Source organism: Pteropus alecto, unplaced genomic scaffold, assembly GCF_000325575.1.
Source record: "Pteropus alecto unplaced genomic scaffold, ASM32557v1 scaffold34, whole genome shotgun sequence".
NCBI lineage: Eukaryota > Metazoa > Chordata > Mammalia > Chiroptera > Pteropodidae > Pteropus > Pteropus alecto.
In genome coordinates this window covers 1,302,418-1,320,037 of record NW_006435763.1, presented here as the reverse complement: position 1 = coordinate 1,320,037, position 17,620 = coordinate 1,302,418, and the positions used below count along the sequence as shown (strand labels likewise).

General features: G+C 45.0%; 1 protein-coding gene across 1 annotated transcript in view; it reads right to left on the bottom strand.

The window, feature by feature from the left end:
* CLEC16A (C-type lectin domain containing 16A) overlaps nt 1–17,620 on the bottom strand; it is a 201,540-nt gene that overhangs the window by 126,271 nt on the left and 57,649 nt on the right. The window contains exons 11-12 of the mRNA XM_025046098.1: nt 11,571–11,818; nt 7,602–7,702 (exon numbers count right to left, since the gene is read on the bottom strand). Coding sequence (XP_024901866.1) covers nt 7,602–7,702; nt 11,571–11,818 — 349 coding nt within the window. The remainder of the gene's footprint in view (nt 1–7,601; nt 7,703–11,570; nt 11,819–17,620) is intronic.

Here is a 17,620-nt window from a genome sequence, read left to right as displayed (position 1 = left end):
GAGCTCTTGCCCCAGAACTTTGCAGAGCTAACTCCTTGTCACTCTTTGGGCCATGGCTCTGCTGTTCCTTCCTCATAGACGCCTTCTCTGACCACCCCGGCTAGTAACCCCTGCACTGCCACCACCGGCTCACTTTTTTTCACTCCACAATCACAACTTGTCTTTCCGTTCACTTGAGTAAGACTCGTCAGACTCATTCCAATGCCCACAATGGCGCTTAGCATGTAGATATCTGGAGCTATCTCAGCAGATATCTTGAGAACGATGAGAACAGCTTTCGGTTTCACCTCAACACGGCCCATAGCTGCCCAAATCTCCATCTCACTGTCTTCTGGCTGAACTATTGTGAACCAACTCTGAGGGATGCAGAGAAGATCGGATCAGTTCCTGGCTGAACCGTCCTTCAGCTCATAGGATGCAGTCCACTGCCACTGCCCACCTACTCCCTGAGGACTGGCTCCAGCCTGCCACCTCTCAGAGCACCTGCCCACCAGGGGCATGCTGCGTGCCCACCTGATGAATGAACGGTGAGCTTACAGACGCATCACAGGCTCTTATACTCCTTTTGCACGGCCCTCTGTCAGTGATCCCCTCGATCTTCTGGCCCTCTGTCCCCCGCTCCCTGAACTCTCGGTCCAGTGTCCTTGAGAGGTCTTTCCTGATGCCTGCAGGCCGGGTCCACATCCTCTTGGGTGAGGGCCTTGGGCAGCTTGGAGTCTGCAGCCCCATGCTGAGCACACGGCCTGGCATGCAGTTGGTGCCCCACGTGCATTTGTCGAATAACTACACGAATAAATTCATCATGATCTACCTGACTACATGGTCTTGGAACCAGAGAAGATTTCAGACAAAACAGACAGTCATTTTCAAAAGAAAGCAAACCCACGTAAGATACGTAGATTACACAACACCTCTCTGCCTGAACAGCCTTCAGAGCTTCCCGCTCCACTAGAATACAAGCTAAGCTCCTCAATGCCACGACGTGTTCCCGCTTGCCTGTCACACTAACCTTCCCCTCACACCACTCTCAACTCGCTCCCTCCACAGCAGCCATTTGCCTCCAAGAAAATATCTGCTTACTTCACCACTGTATTCTCAGTACTAATCACAGTGCCTGGCATCTAATGAGGGCTTCGAAAATATCTCTTAGAAGGATGAATGAATAAATAAATGAATGGCATTAGTGGGAAATGGTAGGAGGAATTAAATGCCCTCAAATGTTCAGTTCCACCCTTTTAAGAAGAAATCCCTAGGAGAGAAAGGCAGGCTCCTCAGGCAGGACCTCAGGCGGGGCTGTCTCTCTGGGCCACAGCACCGAATGGAGGAGCACTGCCACGTGCGTGTGCAAACCGTGACTTCTCCAGTCCCTAGCATGGGGCTCCAGGAAGGAAGCCCATGGGAAAAGCCAACCACCAGCAAGACAGAGAGCTCACTCATGTGCCCCTTTGCCCCCTGGAGCCTGGCGTCTCCACCCCCAGACAGCATCTTCCCTGCTGAGGCCCTGGTACAGGCTGCCAGGCAAAGAGCAGCCTGGGGGAGCAGCCACAGGGCTGAGAGGCGATCAATCAGCCAGCTCTGGCTGAGTAAGGACCAGGTGCTCAGGGCTCCAGGGGGCCATCAGGAGAGACGTGGTCTCTCTCTCTCTCTACCTTCAGAGGCCTAGCAGTTCAGAACAGGAGAGGAAACATGCAGAGGAAAAAAGGTATAAAACATGTCATGGGAATTTGCTGGAAATTAAAAACGTCTGCTCTTCAAAAGACATTTGTTAAGAAGATGAAAAGACAAGCCACACACTGGGAGGAAACTTTTGCAAAACTCATCTTATAAAGAACTTTATAATGTGTACCTTTAAATGTCTACCCCGAACACATTTAAAAACCTCTTAAAACTAAACAATAATAAATGACATTAAAAAATAGGCAAAGGATATGAAAAGACACTTCACCAAGAAGATATGCAGATGGCGAATGAAGCACTCGAAAAGATATTCCACATCATTAGTCATTAAGGAAATGCAAATTAAAATCACAACACACCATTACATAGGTATTAGGACAGGCAAAATGTAAAAGGGGGCCATAGCAGACACTGGCAAGGACGTGAAGACACTGGAACTCTCATACACTAGTGGTGGGATATAAATTACACTGCCATTTTGGAACATGGTTTGGAAGTTTCTTGAGAATAAAGAAACATACACTTGTCATATGATTCAGCCATCCCATTCCTTATATTTACCCAAGAGAAAGGGAACTGTATGTCCATAAAAGACTCGTACATAAATGTGCAGAGCAGCTTTATTTGCAATGGTCGAAAACTGGGAACAACCCAATGTCCATTAACAGATAAATGGATAAACAAGTTGTGGTACATTCGCACAGAGGAATACTATTCGACGAGAAGAAATGAACTAGCAATGCACACAATAACATGGATGAACTTCAAAAAAAATTAGTAGATTGAAAAAGGCCATACAAAAAAAAAGAGTACATATTGGATGATTTTATTTACATAAAAATCTAGAAAATGCAAACTAATCTAGAATGACAGGGAGCAGTTCAGTGTTGTTTGAAGAGAGGTAGGGAGGGGTGACAAAGGGCAGGAGAAAACATGTGGGGTAATGCAGTGGTCCCCAACCTTTTTGGCACCAGGGACCGGTGCTCCCATGAGCATCTATCTAATGCCTGATGATCTGAGGCGGAGCTGAGGCGGTGATGCTGGCACTAGGGAGCGGCTGCAAATACAGATGAAGCTTCACTGGCTCACCCGCTGCTCACCTCCTGCTGTGTGGCCCGGGTCCTAACATACTGGGGACCCCCGGGATAATGGATATACACCGCCTTGACTGTGCTGATTGTATCATGGGTATACACATATGCCAAAACTCATTAAATTGCACACTTTAAATACGTGCAGTTTATTATAAATCAATTACATCTCAATAAAACTTAAAAAAAAAATATGCTACAGCTTCCAGCCAAGATGGATTGGATTTACTCTCCTGATTCAAGCAATTAAAAAAATAGGCAAAATACATAAAACAATGGTTATAAGACACTGGACAGTACAAAAGAGTAACCCTCAAGAGAGAGGAAGCAAAGGCAGCGCGCCCAGCGCACCAGCTCACTGTCTGGAAAGAGTTTCCAGGCCTCAGCACAGAGACAGAAAACCCAAACAAAGCCTCAGTCTTTCTGAGATGAAAAGGCAGAGTCTGGAGTTGAGGGAGGCCAAGGGGCTAGAACTGAAAGGAGAGAGTACTAGAGAGGAGCGAGCCACTCAGAGCGAGCTGCAGAGATGTGCACAGGATTCTTTGTGAGGCTTCAGCTAAGCTCTGCTCCGCGCATGCATGTGAGGAAAGGGAAAAACCTACTGGAACGAAGCAGGCAAACAATCCCGCTGGCCGGCGCGGAAAAACCACCTAACCATGGCTCATCAAGTAAAGTCTTCGGAAGGAGACTATGCCAGGAGTGGGCCGGGCGAGCCTAAGACTAACGGCTGCTCTGGACTCTCGCCAACAAAGCTTAAAAGCAAACCCCGAAATGGAGCAAACCTATTCCAAGTAACTTAACCACGTCCCAGGACGAAGCTCAAAAATATCAAAAGGAAGAAAGGATTCAGCATCAAGCAATGTAAAATTCAACCAATTTTGTCAAAACTCAACTAATTTTGCCAAAACTGTCAACCAATCACAAATTACCAGGCATGAAAAGAAACAAACAAACCAACCAGGAAAATAGGACCCAAACCAGGAGAAAAATCAATACTAGAACATAGCTAGAAATTACATAGTTAGCAGAACAGATAAGAAGAAATCAGAAGAGAAATTACAAAATATTTTAAAGTGAATAAAAATAAACCACATATATCAAAATGCATTGCATGGTGTGAAAGCTGTGCTTAGAGGTAAATTTAGAGCATTAAACTCTTATTATTTTATAAAAGGAAAATTTAAAAATCAATGACTGGTAAAGGAAGGGAATGACCGAAAAGGAATAGCATGAGGGAACTTTCTGGCTGATGGAACTGTAGTGTATCCTAATTATGATGGTGCTCACGCAAATCCATACGAGCACTAAAATTCATAGAATCACGCACAAAAAGAGTTAATTTTACTGTATGCTAATTTTAAAAGTAATATAAATTGATTAGATTTAAAAATCAATGATCTAAACTTCCATCTTAAGAAACTACAGAAAGAAGAGTAAATTAAATCTGAAGTAAGCAGCTGAAGGTAAGAAATAAAGATAAGAACAGAAATTAACGCAATATAAAACAGAAGAACAATATAGAAAAATCAATGAAACCAAAAGAAAGTTCTTTAAGAGTACCAATAAAATTAATATAAAACTGATAAATTTCTAGCCTAACTGATCAGGAAAAAAAATGAAGACCTAAATTATCAATACCATGAATTAGAAAGAGACATCACTACAGATCCTAATGACATTAAAAGGATAATAAAGAAACATAATGAACAAGTATATGCCAATAAATTTGACAGTTTAGAAGAAATGACAAATTCCTTGAAAGACATAAGCTACCAAAGTTCTCTTCAAGAAGAAATAGATAAGCTTTAATAGATAGCCCTGTATCTACTGAAGAAATTAGATAAAGTAGATAAAAACCTTCACTCAAAGAAAACTCCAGATGGCTTTACTGGTGAATTCTACCAAATAGTTAAAAAAAAAATAAAACCAGTTCTACAAAAACTCTTCTGATGGCTTCACTGGTGAATTCTACCAAACAGTTAAAAAAGAAATAAAACCAGTTCTACAAAAACTCTTCCAGAAAATTCAGGAGGAGGGAATACTTCTCAATTTATTCCATAAGGTGAGCATAACTCTGAGAGTGAACAAGAGAATTACAAGAAGACCACAGACTATTATCACTCATGAACACAGATGCAAAAACCCTTAACCAAACTTCAGCAAATCAAATCCAGCAATGTATAAAATGTGCCTGTCACGTTAGATGGTAATAACCTAGAGTGAGTATCACCTGAAGGGATCAGAGAAAACTTCCTAGAGAAGGCAACTCTGAGAAGACCCTTGATAAGCAAGCGGAATTTCAACTGGTGGTGGCGATGGTGCAGAGAAATGGTAGGGAAAACCACAAACGAATACAAGAAGGTGGCTGACTAGCCAGGCACAGGCAGGCGTGCGGGCACTGGCTGGGGTGGCGGCCAGGCTTCCAAAGAGCCCCTTTCACTGAGAATAGTCCCAGCTACGTGCTCGGCCCATGGCGCCAAGTCTGCGCTATGCAACCCTGATCCCCCACCAAGCCTGACTGTTCCCACAGTGAGACATGCCATCAAGCGGCAGTGGTCACATCTCTTGCCCAAGAATTTGAAACCTGGATGAGGACAGACTCCCAGCCTGGGATTTGCTGGGGCCAAATCACGATCCACCTTGAGGGAAGTCCTCAGAGCTGGTCGGTTCCTGTCCATCCGTCAGCTTTTCAGTAACTTCTGGGACCCTGTAAGCCACCCCTCAGGGGCCTTCCCTATAGACTTCCCCTTTCAGTTAGGTTAATGTGAGGTGGTTTCTGTTGCTTGCAACCCAAAGAACATCTAAGAGTTCAATGAGTACCATGACGGCAAGTTTCTCTCTACAGAAGAGTTCGATCACTACATAAAAAGGTTAATCCCTGGGCCAGAGCCAAGGCTCTGTGAAGGGAAGTCAGGGGAATCAGATCAAATTGGAATAATGAATACAGTCTGGATATTCAAAATGACAGGTACGGGAGGGCGAAGTTTAAGGGCAAGAAGGCGCTAGAGGTTTCTGAACCAGGGAAGGACATGGTCAACGCAGTCTTACACAGGACTACCTCACAGTGCCATGGAGGATGGATTACAACACGTGTCTGATCCTTCGGGGAGGCTGTGAAATTGGCCACTGGAATGATGTGTCCATATTTCTCTTGCTCTTATGCCTTTGGTTGTCGCCTCGAGCACTCAGCTTAGAGCCAGGCACTGAGTCACACTCAGATAAATTCTGCTGATCAGAGGCTGAAGAGGGAGCAGTGACATTTGATGACTACATGTTGGGATCCAGGGAGGGAAGGAGCTAAAGGTCAAGGCAGTTTCAACCTTGGCTGGCAATTTCGACTGAACCAGAAATGGCAGGAAGTATGATGAGGTCAGGGTACGTTTACAAGGATGAGTGTGGTATAAACAGACTGTTTCAGGTGTTGCTGAAATACTGAAATAGAGTGTCCGACATGCAACCAGCAGGAGTTCCAGACTACAGAGCTGGAATGAGCAGGGGAGAAAAGGTGGGGGCCGGGGGAGTGGCAAGCGATCCACTGGTGAGAGTTGGTTAGTCTCAAGGAGGTCCCAGACACCAAGCTGGGAGCTGGAGGGGACGCAGGAAGCCATGAGGAGACTGTGGAGGGAGAAGAGCCATCATGGTGAGTCCTGTCGTAGTAGGAAAAGCCTGGAAATAGTATCAGTGCCGCCCAGGAAGGGAATGGCAGAGTAAATGATGGCACAGACACACGATTAAAAAGAAGGCAGTTCTACAGGGATGCGAAACGACGTGCTGATACATGACGATGTGAGAAGAACAAGGTATAGAACAGACAATAAATAAGGAATACTTCCTTTTATGTTTTTTTAAGAGGTGGCAGTTGTGGAGATAAAATCACATATACTCGTACTCGGACTATCTTTAAAAAGATACAAAAGAAACTGGTTACACGAACCGCTTCGAAGAAGAGCCAGAAGACAAAGATGGAGGGGAAACTTTCCTCACTATATATTCTTTTGCCACTAGTCATCTTATTTATCGTGATTAATGAGTTAAGAATGAATAAATGCTGCCTTATGTTGAGTGCTTTTTACATGTTTCTAGCCATAGGCTATCTTGGTAAAACACACCTCCACCTATTTCACAAAAAAGTTATGAAAAACCAACTAAAACATCCCTTGATGTGAAGTCCCATCTATGCCAAACCCAGCTCACAGGAATACTCTTGATTTCTTCTTTGAAGAGGCTCTGACATGAGGATTTCAGAACCTGCTCATGTCAAGCCAGGTGGGGCACACACCAGGCTGCTCCCAGGGAGGAAGTGAATGAATGAATCCTACTGACATCTGTCGGCTCTGCGGGAGTCTGACCCTGACCACGCAGCCTCAGCAGGGGAAGCCGGGGAACCACACCTTTCTTCGGAAAGGAAACTTGTGCTTCCACACAATCCGACCAGAGTCTATTTTAGCTCTGAACACAGAATGAGAACATCCACTATTATAAATAGCAAAACCAAGATTACAATTTGACTGATTTTGGTTCCGATGTTAGGAAAGAGGTCAGATGCTAAGGTAGGTGTAAAGCAAGGGGTCGAAAGAAAACCACAGTGTGAATACAGTCAGACTGGGTCAGTCGCACTTGAACCGTTTTTTTCCCCCGTACTGCCTGAGTAACCAATTCCTGTGGCTTTACTCTGTAGAAAAGCACCTGAGAAATTCTAACAAAGCTGAAGAGAAGTTCTGAGGGAGTCTGCCAACCAGAAAGAAAATTCCTCAAGGAAAGCAGCTTTCCTTCTTCCCTCCAAACAGCAGAGGGCAGCGATGCCAGGACGGCAGGTGAGGTGAGCGGGCTTACCTTTGTTATGAGACATGGCGTACAGGAGACAGAGCACGAAGAGCGCGTGGTAATCATCGTCCGGGCTGTCCAGGGCATGGTACACCATGTCCAGGAAGGGTCTGGGAAAAAGGAGGGACACTCATGAGCTTTGTGGTGCACATGGGTGAACAGCTGTCCTCTCCCACCTACACAGAGCTACCTGCCTTTCCTCTTACAGGTCTGCCACCAGCATGTGCGAGGCCACCATGCGCCCCGTCCAGCACCAGGCGCTGATGACAAGACAAATGAGCGACAGCTCAGCCCGTGGGAAGCTACTATCTCAAGGAGAAACTGGCTGAGGAACAGGCCACTTAATCATTCTGCAATCGTTCACCAGCGGTCCCAGACATCAGGGATAAATGATACCGAGTTCCTGCTCTTGTGGCACTCCCGTGCCAGTGGGCAGAGACAGAGAACAGACAGACTGTATCGTCACTTCAAAGAGCGACAAGAGAATGAGGAAAACGGGGTAATGTGGCAGACTAACGACACCAGACAAGGCACCAAGTCGGAACAATTTCAGAACGTGGGCTCTGGAACCGGACTGCCGGGGTCCAAATTCTGATCCTGCTCCTTCTTAGCTGCAAACCTTTGGGTTAGTTGTCTAAAACCTCTCCTTATAGACGGAGATTAAACCCTACAAAGTTATTATGAGGATCCGAGTACAAGGAAAATGGAATGGCTTTTAACATAGGGCCAGGTACGCAGTGGAAAGTGCTAGGACACAGGATCTGCCATTTGATTTCTAGTTTGAATATTTCAAGGACATTTCTCCATGATCTCATTTTGGTAGGTCCTGGCCCAGCAATTTCTTGGACCGACTTTCCCTGACTGGTGAGAATCAATGAGATCTCTCACCACGGATGCTTTGTGGGTAAGATCTATAGAGTGGCTGCAGATATCACAAACCGCACACCCCAAATGCTGCCTTTCCAGGTGAAAGGCGGAAAACTCTCCAGCACAAGGATAGTAGAATATGCACAGATCTGGCACGGAGGCAGGAGGCTCTGATCCAGTGACCACCTGTGGCTGCCCCCTCTGGATGCCAGGTCGAAGCTGAGAGAGCACAGTGCCTCGATGGGTGACCAAGGGCACACTTGACCCCTGGAAGGATACACAGCCACTGTCAACATCAGCTGTTGGGGGGAGTGACACAGTGAGGCAGAGAAGCAGGGAGACCGGTCATTGCATAACCTTTTATACTCTCGAATTTCGAACTCCATAGATGTACCATTGATTCAGAATATTACATTGAAAAATGTAAAAGAGAAAGTAGTGAAAATGTACTTCTCATACATTTCAAATAAACATGGGATACACAGAAATTACAGGAGGAACCTTAAAGGGGACGTTTATATTTGGGCCCCAGACCAAGCATCCCTAGACCTTTCAGACTCGTGAATAGTTTTGCCACGTGTGCATATGGGTTCTTATGAGCCCACAGCGATAACACTTTCAAATTAAGAGTGCAATAAAGGAGAAAATGTTTTCTTGTAAACCAGCTGCTTAGAGTTTGGATTGTATTTTCATTTGGGAATAATACAAAAAACCAAACGCCCAGTAGCAGAAGGCGGCCTGGGTGGATGTACCATCTGTTATGAAATGAAGTATTATGAAGCCATTAGCATTTTGTTTACTAAGAGTCCAATAAAGTGAAAAAGATGCTTGGTGTTTGCTATTAGACAGAAAAAAAAAAAGAAAAATGAGATATGGTATGGTATAAGTTATTGGGGAGATAGAGGGGAGAATTCCCACTAAATTGGCATTGAAAGATGACTAACAGGAAATAACCAAAATGTCAGTAACAGCTGCCTTTAAATGCTGGCATCATGGAAACCTTTTTTCCCCTTCTTTATACGTTTCAAGATTTTTTTTTTTTATATTTTCTGAATGTGTGTTAATTCTATAATTTTTTAAAGCCTTTTTTTTTTTTTTTTTTAAAAAGAGCGTTTTGAATGGTTTTTAGTTTCTTGGCCCATATTTAAACCTGAATGCAGATATAGTCCATAATGTAGGAACAGTTACGTTCTGTACTAGGCTGTTTCTTCAGACAAGTGGCCCAATGTCAAGATTCAATTCATGTCAAGGAGAACAAACTGTCCCCTCCCTCACCCTCAGTGCCTTCCTCCCTGCTCAGTGCCGGGAACTGGGAGGACAGAGTCCTTGGCGGTGTTTCTGACAACCGACAACTCAATACCTTTGCAAAGGAGAAGGCAACTCTCCACCTGGGCCGGTCTCTCCTTGGCATTCAGTCTCATAGCAGAGAAGGACTCTGGCCCCAAAGTTCCCGGGGCCTTAAGCCTGAATGTGGCCCAACTCAAGGCACCAGGAACAGCTTCCATTATAAACCACGTGGCAGAAGATGCCATTTAAAGCTACTGAAAGTTAAGGAACAATCTCAAATCAACTCTAAGAAAAACCTCTCTCCACTAAAATTCAAGAAAAAAAGGAAGTCTCAACCCCCACATACAAACATAACGTTTTGGTATATGCACTTTGTTTTTTCCTCCACAATATATGGGTATTTTTCATCCTTTAGCAAAGATATAGTGTTACTATATTATGTAAAAAATGTGCTGTTTCTATTTATTAGATTCTAAGAAACTGAACACATCATGACAGTATTCACTTAAAAGCAGCAGCTAATATTCTATTAAGCAGAGGCCCCTTCATTCGCTTAAGCATCCCCCACTTCTAATCATTTGTGGTTTTTCCAATTATTCATATTCTAAGTAATGCTGCGTCCAGCACCTGAAAGTTGTTTTCCCCTCCCTTTCTGTGTTTAGAATGATTTCTTTAATTTTCAGAGCTTTAGGAGTCATTTTTGCTGCCAGGCAAAATCAAAAAGGTCTTTGTAAGCTACAACAACCAACAGCCCATACCACACTCCACACTTGTGTTTTATTTAACCAAAACTAAAAATGGCTCCCTTGTGCATTTGATAAAAATTAATCTTGTCAGACAACTGAAACATTTGCCAAGCAGAGAGATAAACAAGATGTGGAGGAAAAAATTAGTGTGTTTCAACTCTTCACTTCAAGTTGGATGAATAAATCCAGCTTGGATGGGGGTGTGAGTTCGGCCACCCCACCCCGCGAGTTCAGGAAGTGAATGCCTTGTAGGCTGACAGAGAAATCATGCTGTTACCCATTTATTAACATTAGAGTAGGATTAAGAGGTTATGACAGGGGTCTGTGCAGTGGAGCCACTTGACGGGAAAATAATACCAAAATAAAGAAGCCCTCCTAGCTGTTCACTGCACACTTGGGGAGCAGCTCCTACCCCAGTTGATTCTGAAAGGGGTGGTGCTACAGCGAGGTTCCAAGAAACAGGGCATCTCAAAGGTTTAAGAGGATGTCGCTTTGGCAGGCCATCACTGAAATGAATAATCAGGCACAAAGTCAGAGGTGGACAGCAGCATTAAATCATACCGGCTGAGTCATGAGGGCAGGCTGTGTGGACGGTGGTGTGTGTGGCAGCGAATGAATGAGACAGGGAGATCCAAACGCTGCTCCCAAGGGCAACCTTCCTGGGAGCCATAGAGCATTGCCAGGAGTGGCCAAGACCCTTCAGGAGAGGACCCAGCACCAACAGTGCTTGGGGGTGGTGACGCCATGTCTCCATCATTCTCTTTCCAGGGGGTGAGCACTGCAGTGTTGAGTGCCAGCTGTGCTTATGCCTCTCGAGAGGAGCTGGGCCTCTGGCAGCCAAGGGCTGGAGAAGAGGAAAGGGCAGGAAGCGAGACGGCTTGGCTGAGAGGCCGAAGAGGCCATTTGGGTGGTGGGAAGAGGCCGTGGACTATCCATACCCTCACGCGCGTACCCTCAGGAGCCCAGCTCCTGCTCCCAGAGACTGAGCAGTAGGTACCCCCGCCCCGCCGGGCTGGCTCGTGGGCAGCCCCGCCACAGCACAGGCGCAGTAGGGCTGGGCCTCTGGGTGGCTGGCTACCTGCTCCACTGCACACTCCCCAAGCCCGTGGCGGCGCTCTTCTCCTCATCCGTGGTGTTCTGCTCCTGCACGGAGGTGCTGGCCAACTCCGGGAGCTTGCTGCGCTCCATGATCACCATCTCTATCTCTGGAAGCAAATGCAGAGACCAGGATGAGCCCGGACAGCGTCCCAGACCTCGGTTTACAGACATGCTCATGCTCACGTTCCGGATGAAGCCCCAGGGAACTACTGCTATCACATCAGCAAAGGTTCAAGAGCGGCGACAGGAGCACCAGCAACGCGCTGCGGGAGAAATAAGACACTGGCCAGAGCCTCTCTGTCCTTGCATCCCGGCGTCGCCAGGAAACAAGGCCCTGATTTTGACAAGAAAGCGCACAAATTGCAATAATTTGTTTTATTTCAAGGTTTTTTGTTTTTTGTTTTTTTAAAGGTATTTATTTTACTTTATTGATACCACACTTCCTTCCTTCCCAAAGGAGTTGAGGCAGCATAGAAGAAATATGTGGTTAATAAAACATAACCAAATGCGCTGAAAATATTCTGAAACTATTTACGCTTTAGAAGAGGCTTTGACATGACCGAAGCCATTTGTTTTCCCTTTCCATTTACAACTTCCGGAAGGCAGAGAGAGGTTAGGAGCCATGTTTTAGTTTTCCCAATTAAATAAGTGCTACTTGTAGCAACCAACTTCAGCATGGAGCACATTTTACTTTTCAGAAAAAGGTACGCACAACAAAGGAAAACATCTTGAATTAGAGGTGGATGGTTGTTGCGCTGTAAGGTGTCCCTGTTACAGACGCTGCCACACAGGTATAATAAATAGACCTTCACAAAGATCCAAGTGATTTTCAGCGGAAATTAGCTCATGTCACCCTTCTGCTCAAAACTCCCCGCTGCCTTCCCATCACACTCAAGATGAAATCCAAATGCCTCCAGCGTCAAAGCCTTACACGGCCTGGCTCCTGTCCACCTCTGACCTCACCTCCTGGCCCCCTCCACCTGGCACCGCTCCAGCCGTGCTGCGCTCTTCTCATTCTCATGAGATTGGCCCAAGCTGGTTTCTGCCCCGGGATCTTTACATGGCTGTTTCCTCTGCCTGGGATGCTCTCTCCCCACGTCTTCCCAACCCGGGCGTGACTCAGTCCCACCATTCAAGGCTCAGCTCAACTGTCACCATCTCAGAGACATCTCGGACACCCTTTCCACCTGTTTCTCCTTTACCTCTTCAAATTATTATTAACTAAACTCCATACGTCATTCAGAGTTCCTCAATGCCCTTTTTCTGTTCCAGAAACCCATGCTAGGATACCAACTACATGTATTTGTCATGACTCTTTAGGCTTCTCTTGACTGTGACAATTTCTCAGATTTTTCTTGCTTCTGATGACCTTACAGTCTGAGGAGCACTGGTCAGGTCTTTTGTAGAATGTCCCTCAATCTGGGTTTGTCTGACGTTTTTCTGGTAATTAGACAGGGGTCAAAGGTTTCCGGGAGAAGGACCACACAGAGGGGAAGTGGCCCTGTAATTAGACAGGGGTCAAAGGTTTCCGGGAGAAGGACCACAGAGGGGAAGTGGCCTTCTCATCATACCGCATCAAGGGTCCAGGGTACCAGCATGGCTCATGACTTCTGACGTTCGCCTGCACCACTGGGCCCAGTGAACGCTGCTCCTCACGTTTCTCCACTGGAAGGTCCCTTCCCTCCTCCTTTCATCCCATACTCTTTGGGAGCAAGTCGTTAAGCGCAGCCTACACTTGAGGAGTGGGGAGTTCTAACTCCTTGAAGGGCTAAATTATTTGGAATTCCGCATAGATTTGTCCCTTCCCCTCTTATCTTGATTTTACTTTATAGCATTTATAACTACCTGGATTTTCTATTTATTGGTTTGCTTGCTGCCTGCCTGCCTGCCTTCTCCTACTAGAATGTGTGCTTCAGAAGAGTGGCCGCCTTAGCTGCCATGTTGTCTTCCAGAACCCATGTCTAGTCCAGGGCCTGGCACTTGGCGAGTATTCAATAAGTATCTCTGGAATGGATGAATGGCTGACTGCTCTAACTCAGCGCAGGAGCTTCTGGCTGTAGGCAGGGCGGGCAATGACGCATGGCGGCTGCGACAGGTCGCGGAGTGATCCATAGCCCCACCCAGCCTGCAACCCATTCGTGCACAGTGTTCTCACAGGGAGGCATTGCATCGCTAACACTCTTCTGGGACTCTGTTAGGGTGCTTGAGGCCACCCACTGGCATGGAGGAGTGCGCCCCCCACATGTCCGCACAGAGCCAGACCTCGGGGGACAGTGGGGAGGCCGCCCCTCACCAGCCACTTCCCTCCCACTGTAATCTGGAGTCAGATACCACAGATCAAAGTGTTACAGGGCCATCTCCCCCTCACAGGGGTGGGGCTGACACATGCTTTTTAAGTGGTACATAGACGAACATTTTGTTTGCATAGTCTTATATTTATTTTAATAAACGTTAGAAGGAAATTCTAATTGCACACAAAAAACAACCTGTTCTTTTGTGGATATTACTGCTTAGGATGAGGCTAAACTTAAGAAATAAAAAACAAGAGGGTGAATCACGGAAAGCTATTGAGTGCACAGTAGCTGAAGTAGCGCATGAACACGGCAAAGGGCAGGAGGCGGGGCAGACCACCGTTTGGGAACCAACGATCTTCTCTGTCCTGGCATCTTCACCTCCACCAACCTCCTCCAGGTGCCTCTCAGCTACCCCGTCCTCACGGCAGGGCGCACACACCTCAGTGGGTGTGCAAGATGATCCCCTGGGCAGAACCTCTTTCATTTTTCATTATTCTCATCTTTTAAAGAATCTATTTTGTTTTATAATGTATATACCATTAGCACAGTAATGCCAAATGTATAATTCTTAATAAATAAATGTATGTATATATTTGAGAGATGCACGCTCATGTATTTATTTGTGTTTATTAATAAGGCATGCCAACGAAGACACCTGAAGACTACAAAGCTAGACCACGGCACCAGCTTCCCACTCTGGTTTCTGCCCTGTGACCTTTGAGCCGCCTCCCAGCCAGGTTGACAAGGGAAAAACTCAGCTCCAAGAACCAGCCCCCGCAGGTTACAAGGCCAAGCCCGAGTGACTCAGCCTGGAGAATAAGCCAGCTTCTTTTTAACAATTTTATCCCAACAACTCTTAAAAGTCGTAATTCTTACCTATAGCCTGCCAACTCTGAAACTGTATGCAAAATGCTGTATGGGCATGACAGGAGTGGGTAATAGGGTTTTGGAGAGAGGGTCTTCCAGGTTCTCACTGCTCTAAAATAAATTCTACAGCCATCTTTAAAAGAGGATCTGACCTTTCCTTGTAATCCAGAGACAGAGTGAACCCCTCCTTATGCCACACCAGAACACCCTGGCATGGTTCTGCATGGCTTTCTAAGCCCTCTGCCCGCCTCTCCCTGCTGACACCATGCCTGCTTCAGTGTGGCCCAGCTCCCCTCCCGGGGTGCACACGCCACGCTGCTGCCACTGGGGAAAGCAGATCGGTGGGCTCGTGTGGACTCAGATTTCCACTGACAGTCACCAAGGCCAAGACTCAGGCCCTGATGATAAATTCCCAGGGGGCTCCCTCTGAACCTCAGTTATTATACCATGAGCCCGCACCTCAACCAGGTTTTAATCTGGAGTATGAAGGGACTACAGCAATAACCTAGACTACTTTGGCTCAAACTTCAGTCACCTGCCTGCCTTTACAATTTTTGCCATGTCTCTGTGTTGTATTATTTGTTATTTACTTAATCATTTTATTTGAATTCACTTTTTGAAACCTAAATACATTTAAGAAGAAACTATCAATTAAAAAAGAATTTCTTTAAAGAAATTGTTTAAAAAAGGACATTTTAAATCACTATTATCCCCTTCAACCTAGCAATCACGTTTGTAGGAATATTTATCTGGAAGATATGCCTCCAATAAAACGAAAATGCACACGCACTAGGGTGTTCGCTGTGGTATTATTTGTCATTGCAAAATACTGGAAACTACCTAAATGTCCAAGCATAAAGATTAACTGAACGAAGTATGGTACATGCACACAGGGCAGCTGTAAAAGGAACTGAGGAAGACTTCTGTGAACTGATACGGAGCGATTTTCAGAGATATTGCTGAGTGAAGCGATCAGAATGCCAAAGAGCATGTACAGTGTGCTACCCTGTGTGTAAGGAAGAAGGGAGAATGAAAAACATACACACGTACACTTCTTTTTACAAAAAGAAACAGGAAGGATATTCCACAAAACGATCAAGTTCCTTATCTACAACAGGCAGGGGGAACAATATGGGAGAGTGAGACACTCTTTTAAACATACTTTTGGCATGGTTTTGAATTTGTTAATATTCTATATAGAAAAAGAAATTAAATCAACAAAAATGGGAAGGAAGAACCCCAAATGGAATAATAAAAAAAAAGACCCAAATTTATGTCAAATGAATATTGGACCTGCCCTGAAGGGGAAAAGAAAAAAGGATAGACTATTCCAAATAGTTTACGAACACAATACTTGACTCTATCTATACCTTTGGTTTGGGGGCAGATGAAGTATTAGGGGTGGGTGGGAATTGCAAACAATTCTGAATTCTTTATTTATTAAATAAGAAACAATTCTGAAACTTTTTAGATGTTATATATAGAATATATACGTGTAGAATATAGAATTGAGAGAATAAATCTATTGATGCCGATGGGAGCTAGAGCTCTCACTGTGGAAAAAGGAAAAACATATAAATCTGAAATGGAGGAAGGCAGGACAGAGCCCTCTGGGAACTGATCAGAATTTAGAGGTACTGGTATGAATATGTGATTTCTAAAATACAGATATGCATGTTTGAAGGTATGTATATGTATACATGAATAAATGTTTATTTTGTGTATATATATGCATGTATTTCCTAGATCTGTCCATTGAAAAGGCCAAAAAGCAAGACAGCCCAGTAGCGAAGAGCACATCCAGTGCCCAGATCTTGACCTCTAATACCATCGCCCATTGAGAGGAATGAGGGCTTTTCAGAGAAATGGCTAATCCCAGGGATGGGCAGAGTAGGTACAAGATGAACCTAGAATACCTTGTTATGCCACAAAGTGTAAAGACTGCATGAAGAAATGATGGGGCCTTATCACAAGGACACAGCAGCCAGTTTGAAAGGGTTCCCAACGGCCAAATCTGGGACAATCTGAGTATCAAGTTAATTAAATATAGTAATGAAATATAAACCACTAAGAATCTGGAATCTATGAGTCCCTGCCAAGAATAGACAGACAAATAAATAAATGGGGAGAAGGGGAGGAATCTTGCTTATAGTGGAATGTGGACTTTTAAACATAGAAAGAGTATCAATGTTGGAAAACGAACACTTTGCCACCATTCTTGCAAAGACTGGAACAGGCAAGAATCATCAGTGAATGCCAAGACTAAGGGGGAATCTTAATGAGGCGCGGGACATCTGTGTATCAGGGTCTCCCTATGGATTGCTGCTTAGTTGCAAAGAAAAGAGAGAGTAACTATATGGCAGAGAAACTGGACAATACCTTAACCGGGTGACCAAAATTAACATCACCCTCAAGGGGCAGAAGGACATGATGTCACCTATGCCATATTCCAACCAAGAATGCACAACCTCAATCTAATCACCAAGAAAGATCAAAGACAGAACGAGGAACATTTTATTAAAACAAAGGAGGAGGAGGATCTGTATTCTTCAAAAAATGTAAATGTTTTAAAAGAGATGGAAAGGCTATGGAAATGTCCCAGAGTGCAGGAGGCTCAAAAGACAGCACGATAAAAGGCACTACGTGACCCTAGACAGGATTTCGTACTAGGGGGAGGAAATACTCTAAAAAGGACATCATTAGGCCAATGGATAGACTGAAACGCGGACAGTACAAAACTATTATAAAGCTGATAACTGTACTGGGTCGTGAAAGAGAATGCTCTATTCTTAGCAAATGCACACCGAAGAATTTAGGAGAGAATTTTGCAGGATGCAAAAGTTTGTGAGTGAGAAAGGGAGAGAGGGAG